The sequence below is a fragment of the Trachurus trachurus genome (genome assembly GCF_905171665.1).
Source record: "Trachurus trachurus genome assembly, chromosome: 4".
Lineage (NCBI taxonomy): Eukaryota > Metazoa > Chordata > Actinopteri > Carangiformes > Carangidae > Trachurus > Trachurus trachurus.
Genome location: NC_139898.1, coordinates 20,011,468 through 20,020,518, shown reverse-complemented (window position 1 = coordinate 20,020,518; position 9,051 = coordinate 20,011,468). Strand labels below are relative to the sequence as shown.

The 9,051-nt window shown below is 42.5% G+C and overlaps 1 protein-coding gene across 1 annotated transcript; it reads left to right on the top strand.

The window, feature by feature from the left end:
- Positions 1-782: 782 nt before the first annotated feature.
- Positions 783-8,235, top strand: LOC310984808 (5-hydroxytryptamine receptor 3A-like; the record flags this gene model as incomplete). The annotated part of the gene is made up of 7 exons (XM_083970127.1): positions 783-854; positions 1,947-2,053; positions 2,177-2,346; positions 2,647-2,807; positions 2,935-3,145; positions 7,561-7,767; positions 7,910-8,235. The coding sequence occupies 7 exons, from the start codon at positions 783-785 to the stop codon at positions 8,233-8,235; spliced, it is 1,254 nt and encodes a 417-aa protein (XP_083826253.1).
- Positions 8,236-9,051: the final 816 nt, after the last annotated feature.

The following is a 9,051-nucleotide window of genomic DNA, read 5'->3' as shown; positions in this document are numbered from 1 at the left end:
GGTGGGAATAATAGGAGTGGTGAGTCAGCAGCTCTCGCAAATAGGGATGGGTATTGATAAGAATTTAGCGATTCCGATTCCATTATCGATATTGCTTATCGATTTGATTCCTTATCGATTCTCTTATCGATTCTCATTGGGTGAGGGAATAAAAGAGAAATGGGTTTGTTTGCATTAATGCAGTGGTTCCCAACCTTTTTTGGCTCATGACCCCTTTTGACATCACAAATTTCTGGTGACCCTCATTCAAGATGAGCAAGCTCAGATATTTGTATATGCTGCATTTTATTTGATCTTGATTTATATTCAAGAAAGTGGAATGTATAAAGAATATAGTTGTTTAAGATTGTGAAAAATAATTAGTTTATTTAAAAAAAAAAATGTAATCAATTACTAGACATTTAAGGCGATCCCATTTGAATTCCAGGCGACCCCACATGGGGTCCCAACCCCAAGGTTGACAACACTGCATTAATGGCTCTAACATTAAAAAAGTAGACAGGACCGACCTGCCTGGACAGGTTAACACTAGACCACTGTGGCTGTGGGGCAGCTGTGCTCACAGGAGGAATTTAACAATGTTTCCATTTCATGGTTTTTATGCATCTGTATCTTCTCACTAGTTATTGTTTTCATAACGTTCGTTTTTATGCGGAGTGAGCGAGCGAGCGAAAGAGAGAGAGCGCACGAGAGAAAAGACACGGCGCACCGTTTCACGTGGCTACGAGCAAAACCTGAAAGGAAGTGGTTATAATAAAGAGAGAAAAACACAAAGAATAGACATGAAGCCTGTTCAGGAGACGTTGTCCTGTCCTCTCGACGTGAGCGAGGGAGGACCGGAGGGTGGCTCACAGGTTTAGTGATGAGGAAACGTCACTGTCAGCTGCATCTGTCAGCAGCTCCGTTCCACGCAGACACGCCACTAACTTTATTTTGTGAGAACAAACAGTGACATGTGGATATAAACACTAAGCACCCCCATTTATAATGATGATTGGTTTTAACGTAACGTCACGTAATTAATCAATTAATGCGCGACTTTCTGAACCATACGGAATCGATGAGGGAATCGTTAAAGCAGACACGCACACGATTCCAAGAATTGATCCAAGCTGGAACCGGTTCCGAAGAGGAACCGGTTTTCGATACCCATCCCTACTCGCAAATAAGCATGCATAATAAATAAACAAACAATTTTTCAACAGTCAGTGATTTGAATTCATAATTAAAAGGAATAACCAGCTCTTATTATTATAAAATATGTTTCATCTTTAGGATTCGAAGACACAGTCCTTGACAACAGCAATATGGCAAATCCTGGTAAGTTTTTACAAACTCTGACTCAAACATGTATGAATTCAGAGCTTTTAGGACAATTTAAAGGGACAACGAGGAGTTTTGGAAAAGCGAAGCGTTTTCACACTACATTTATGAGCCTCCGCGCGCACCGTAAAATTCTTTTGACCGGCGCAAGACGGACTCATGTTTTCATTCATCAAGAATTAAAGTCAGAGGTTCAAAGAGGTTCACATACCGTCGTAGTTCTGACCATAAACGGCGATTCAGCTGCGTTATTCTCATGACTCGTTGCGAAACCGAAAGTAAAAAACGCTGGTCGGCTCGACCAGCATCTCCGCCACCACTAATAATAACAAAATAACGATAGAGACAGAACGATATATTTATCGAAAATGGGCCCATTAACAAGTGTGGGTAGCGGAGATTCATCCACATTAACGTGAGACTTTTTTATAACCGAATAGAAACTCCTCGTTGTCCCTTTAAAGCATTTTTCAAAAATAATGTGAGTGCAATTTGCATTTTGATTTAAAGCAAAATTAGGCAGCCCAATCAGAGATTTTTTCCAAAATGAAACATGCACACCTGATTACAATGATTAAATTACAATATCATCAATATCATCGATATTGTTGTGTTTAATGTAGGAATGGGATATAGAGGGACTGAGCTGGGATGAGAAGAAATGTGGAACTAACAGAGTCTCGGTCCCACGGGGAAAGCTTTGGGCCCCAGACATGTACATCGCTGAATTGTGAGTTAAAAGGATGTTTCAGTAGACTGTGACGAACAATGACAATTAAAAGTAAAACTCTGAAACTTTTTTTTTTTTAATACTCAGTCCAGTTTTGTTATTCTCTCTTGTATCCTTTTCCAGCATAGCTGCAGACGATTCTCCTGCAGCTCCCTATGTCTACCTGTACAACACAGGTCATGTTTTTGATGATAGACCAATCAGAGTGGTCAGTTCCTGCCAATTAGTGATCTACACTTTCCCATTTGATATCCAGAGCTGTTCTCTGACCTTTGGACCATACCTACACTTTGGTAAGTCTACCTAAATAGACAATAAATAGAAATAGAATAGAAATAGTCCAGTGGTGTACTGCACAACCATTCAAGAAAGAATAAATTGCAGATTTGTATCATACAAATGTTGACTGGAAGTTAATAAAACTTTAGGTATACAAAATGTGTTGGTAAAGAAATATGAATATGATGGTAAATAATAAGTACTGAACTAAAACCATATTCATTTTAATGAAAGATGACTTTTTAATACTTCTCAAGGTTTAATTCGGGGCATCTAATGACTCAAAACAAATGTGCTCTGAAATGTTATTCAAGCTGAGGATATCAGGATGGAACAGGGCAGCACAGCTGAAGAGATCCTGCGGGAGTCCAGAGAAGTGCTAAAGACCAATGGAGAGTGGGAGCTGTCCGACATCCAGATAGCTAATGTTTCTCTGTCATTAGATATGGGGGAATATTCTGAAATCCAATTCTCTGTGAGCACTTTTATTTTAATAATCCTATGATCACTTTGAATTTTATGGCAAATTACACAGTATAGCTGCTTTAATGAAAGAATATTGTGTACCAATGTTTGTGTAAGTACCTGTTTCTCTTCCCAAGATCGTTCTAAGACGTCGTCCACTCCTCTATGTGGTGAACCTGCTGGTCCCCAGCTGTTTCCTCGTCACATTGGACCTCTTCAGCTTCATGCTGCCTCTTCAGAGTGTGGACCGAGCCGCCTTCAAGATGACCCTCATCCTGGGATACACCGTCTTCCTGCTCATCATGAACGACCTGCTGCCCATCACTGGGGAGACAACACCTCTCATAAGTCAGTGACAGCAGTGATATTTCTACATTTATTTCAGAATATGATTCTTCATAGGCTTTAATAGCAGGCCTACATTCACATGTGCATTCAAAACACAAAGTTGCTTAGTGACTCACTCCTTCAACTGGAGGAAGAAATGTCAACAAGGGTGGGAAGTAGGGCTGTCAAAGTTCATGTGTCAGTCAGTATCAGTAAACAATAATGCAGTAGGCTAAACAAAATAATAACGCAGATTAATCACGCCGTATGACTTAAGTAGAGCCTGTCTGTGTACAGTCTGTCTGTGTTTGTGATGCATATCCTGTTCATGCCACATAACAGAGGCATGTCCAAACAGTCCTCAAAGGGCCGCTGGTTTTTGTTCCAACCAACCAAGAGCACACAGTCTGACCAATCAACTTCCTGAAGACTGAGATCAATTAATTAAATTAGTCAAATCTGGTGTGCTGCTGCTGGTGTGCAAAAACCTGCGGCCACATCGGACCTTCGTTGAACAGTTTGGACATGCCTGGCTAGCTTAAATAGGCTATTCTACAACTCACGTTTCCGACGAGTCGCTTTCTTCGATGTCCAGAGCAAATAAACGAGCAAAGAATCCGTTTAGAAAACGTAGAAAAAGACACTCCTTCTCGTCCAATTTGGTCTTTTCCTTGGTATCATAAAGCGGGTAGCCTGGTAAATTTACTTCCATGTTGTCTGCACTGCAAATGGGAACAACTAGCTACTTTACTAAATGGCGCGAGCTGCGGACCCAAGGGGGTGGATCGGACTACACGCAGGCGTAGCTCACAGTCGGCCATATGAGGACGGGCAACTTGCTCTGACTCTGGCTGCAGTTACAGTGCAGTAGATAGGTGATCCAGTCATCTTCACTAAAAAAACGATTCATAACTCTGTGAAAAATAAATCAGTATGTAGCTATTACTTTAACTATTTGCATAATGTCACTATAATGTTACTTTTACAAAAAAAAAACATTATTAAAATTATCCGTGATTCTAAATATGCTGCATCATAACTGCATAAACGTTCATAAAAAATCAAACCGTTTTGAAATCGGACAAAAACTGAGCAAGTTGTGGTCATTATAGCAGAACATGCACCATAGGCTTAAAGTGGAGGTGAAGCAGCCAGCCAATTTAACATAATTCATTAAATTGATTTCCAGTGTGCTTAAACTTAGACAAACTAACACATGAAACACAAGCATTTAGGAGAAAATGCGAGTTGAAAATTGCATTTTTTAGCTAGTGCGCCGCCATCTTGTCGTTCGACTGTCCGTGACGTCACGGTGTTGGTTGCCTCTGCTGGCTGACAGCCACAGACAGTGAAAGTGAAGGACAAAGCTACAGACAGAGACGGTAAAACATGAAACTGTGGAGGCACTGGATTAGAACAGACACAGAGGAGACCTCTACTGTGTTGCTCCTTCTGTGAACTAGTTTTACAGTGTTAAAAAATAGAAAAAAAAACCCTCTTTTTTTAACTGCCGCTAATAAGGACCCGCCGCAGCAGCGGAGCTGTTATCAAGACTCCCCTGCTGATCTCGGTGTGATCATTTCTTACAGCATGTTTACATCCAGAGGAAAATTCTGATCAACTCTGAAAGTTGATCATTCACCGGATCAACCCACAACAACCTGACTTTACTCCGACAGTTTTCAGTTTCTCTGCCTCAGCCCGTCCTCCCCCGACCGGCCCACGTAATCACACCGTGATAAGCATCAGTCACCGCGGGGAGAGAGAGGCTGGACCCTCCGCTAGTCCGCTCACACACCGAGGGATCATTCACAACCTCACACACACACACACACACACACACACACACACACACACACACACACACACACACACACACACACACACACACACACACACACAGCAGCGATCTGATGACATCGGTATTAACTGTAATAGCGCCCATCACCAATAAATAAGAAGGGAAAAATCTCTGATCTCATCCTCCACACACCCAGCCCTCAGCAGAAGACTATTCAAACAATAAATATGTCTTACCTTTACAACAGGTGTCCAAATCAGTCAGCAGCAGCAGTCATCCAGCTCCAACAGTTTAATAATCCACCGATATTCCCGTTTACATCGCGTTCCTCATCTATGGCAGCCAGCGCGGAGTTTCATTCATTTGCATTGTGTGGAAAAAAAACTTTTAGCTACGTTAGCGTTAGCTTTAGCTTCAGCTCCTGACAGGAGAGGCAGAGCAGGAGAGGCTGACAGAAGAGACAGTGAAGCCTCTCCACTGCTGGTACCGAGTCCAGACCACCGGTCCAGACTCCAGACAGTCCGACACACCGCGTCCGAGCCGCGCGGACCGTGTCCGTGTGGGAGTAACGTTGCACCGGGAGTAAACAACGCGGTGGAACCGGACAACACAGACCCGGTTGATCAGAAACACGGCTGTTGCCGCCGCTAATTTTTTTTTTTTTTTTTTCACACAATGCAAATGAATGAAACTCCGCGCTGGCTGCCATAGATGAGGAACGCCATGTAAACGGGAACATCAGTGGATTATTAAACTGTTGGAGCTGGATGACTGCTGCTGCTGACTGTTTTGGACACCTGTTGTAAAGGTAAGACATATTTATTGTTTGAATAGTCTTCTGCTGAGGGCTGGGTGTGTGGAGGATGAGATCAGAGATTTTTCCCTTCTTATTTATTGGTGATGGGCGCTATTACAGTTAATACCGATGTCATCAGATCGCTGCTGTGTGTGTGTGTGTGTGTGTGTGTGTGTGTGTGTGTGTGTGTGTGTGTGTGTGTGTGTGTGTGTGTGTGTGTGTGTGTGTGTGTGTGTGTGTGTGTGTGTGAGGTTGTGAATGATCCCTCGGTGTGTGAGCGGACTAGCGGAGGGTCCAGCCTCTCTCTCCCCGCGGTGACTGATGCTTATCACGGTGTGATTACGTGGGCCGGTCGGGGGAGGACGGGCTGTGGCAGCTAAACTGAAAACTGTCGGAGTAAAGTCAGGTTGTTGTGGGTTGATCCGGTGAATGATCAACTTTCAGAGTTGATCAGAATTTTCCTCTGGATGTAAACATGCTGTAAGAAATGATCACACCGAGATCAGCAGGGGAGTCTTGATAACAGCTCCGCTGCTGCGGCGGGTCCTTATTAGCGGCAGTTAAAAAAAGAGGGTTTTTTTTTCTATTTTTTAACACTGTAAAACTAGTTCACAGAAGGAGCAACACAGTAGAGGTCTCCTCTGTGTCTGTTCTAATCCAGTGCCTCCACAGTTTCATGTTTTACCGTCTCTGTCTGTAGCTTTGTCCTTCACTTTCACTGTCTGTGGCTGTCAGCCAGCAGAGGCAACCAACACCGTGACGTCACGGACAGTCGAACGACAAGATGGCGGCGCACTAGCTAAAAAACTAATGCAAAACGTCAAACTAAACTCAAAATTTCTCCTTAATGGTTACGTTTCATGTGTTAGTTTGACAATTTTTAAGTACAGTGGAAAACAGTTTAATTAACTATGTGTATTTGGCTGACTGCTTCATCTCCACTTTAATGCTCTGAGGGAGAGAGTTGCCCGTCCCAAGATGGCCGCCGTACTGGCTACGCTTTGTCATTGGGAAACAGCTGCGGGTGAGTCATCTAGTTCTTATATATATCTATGCTGCGGACAGACAGAAACCAAGCACGAGATCACGAGATGCGATCATGGATGGATGCGATGATGCCCCATGTGACTTCCGGGTAAGGTTATAAGCTACTTCCGGTAAAGTTCCCGAAATTATGATTAAATCAAAGTAAAACTAACAACAAAAATGTTAGTAAAATGTGTGTTATAAGCAAAATGTTAGGCCTACATGACAGTAGGGCCCATTAATAACTTAGTTATTTTTTGTACTGTAGTAGGCTACTCAGTTAGAGAGTAGCCTGAACCGGAGAAAAATTCCTATGCTCACACATACCCTACCTGGCAATAAAACCTAATTCAGATTCTGATATGCAGACTTACTTTTTTTAAACCACTGAAAAAGTTCAGCGTGTGGTGTTGTGGGTGATGGTGATGCACTAGAAGACAGAGAGAAGATTATCTCTTTCATCTGTCAGACATAAGTGCAGTGCATCTTTCCCAAACAGTTCCACAGCCTAAAACTGGCACTTCCACCCTGGATAAGAGAGTTCAATGAGTGTAGGTCTACCGTATATTGACTTTATGGTTGTGTCTAGTCTAGGTGTCACGAGAGGCACACAGACAGATGTTTTGCATGGAAACTGCTCTAATGGTGTATTTAAGGAGGTGAATAACAAGTTTGAATGCAAACACCGGTTTCTGCACATGATTATAACAGAGACTGAAACCCAGGATACCAAAACATAAATGTAACACTCATAAAACATGCATAATAAAATGTGTACTGAATCCTCCCTGTTGTTGTTTTTGCTTCCTGCAGACGTGTTCTTCTGCATCAGTCTCGCTCTGATGGTGGCCAGCCTGTTGGAGACGGTGTGCATCACTAACATCCAGTTCAGCTCCAGCCAGTACAGTGCAGTGCCCAACTGGCTCAGCGTCCTGGTGTTAGAATATCTCGCTGTGTTTGTTTGTGTCCAACCGATAAAGAAAAACAGAGTCACAGTCTTCCTCAACCCGTCAACTGGAGGTAGGCTACTGTATATCAGCAGTAGCAGCTAGTAGACATTAGACCTTTAACCAGACATTGATACTAGGCTACAAGAATATTTGGGACAAAATGTTGAATAGAAAGTACAACTCACAAACACACTGTTTTTGGTTTGTGACAGATTCAGCAATCAACACCAACAACAGCAAGATCTCAGTAATTGAACCTGATAGCATCTCTGATCATACACCTCCAGTCAAACCCAGCCTGGCCCCCTCAGCCCCTCCAGATCCCATCCTGGAAGAACTGAGGAAGCTGAGCAGAGACCTTGTGGCCATCCGTCTCCAGGTGGACAAACACTTCCAGGGGAACGACGCCTCACAGGAATGGCAAATGGTCGGGATAATTATTGACCGTCTGCTGTTCTACTTGTACATTGTTTTCATCTGCATCAGCTTCATCACCATTACAGGTATCTGGGTCTGGAACAGCTCACATGCTGCATGATGATGAACCATGAACTGGGTCAAAATCCTGACTGGAATCACACAGAGCAGTGACTGTATGAACATGATACACACATTGATACAGATCAAAGTACTGGGAGGATATGCTGTAGGCTACAGTGATACCTTGCTGGTTAACTAGTTTGATCGACTTATATTTGTCAATGTTTCTTTTTCTTTTTCAGTTTATGTGAAACAGTGACGTTTGTACTACTAATACTCTGAAAAAGAAACTACAGTAATATGATTTATAGAGTACTGCCTTAGGATTATTGTCACTTCAACTACCAATGTTACTAAATCTATTGCCAGATTCATACCCTTGTAGACTTAAGCACATATTGCATGTTCACATGAAAATGTGTCTTTGAAATATGCCAACATGGAGCACTGTACCCAGGCACAGCTTTCCTATACCACCGCAAAGTAAAACATTATTCCATAATTCACCTGCATCACTCCAGTCCATTTGTTATATACACCGGTTTAGTTTGGCTGTTATGACAGAACTTCCAGACATGTGAAACTGATACTGATAGAGAATATGCATGGTTAATCCTACAAATATTTATATTATTATTATTATATATTTATATTTGCAAGAGCTACAGGATGTCCTCATTATTATGCTTCCCAGTGAGCTCTGACACATTCGAGCATTCATAAATACCACAATTGCAGGGCTGAAGGCGGACACAGGACAGTCACCAGAGCAGCAGGTTTATGGCTGTTAATGATACGTCTGCCAAATTTCCTGTCAATCTATCAAATAAATGCCAAGACATGTCACTCAAAATCACAAATGTCAAGCCCGTGG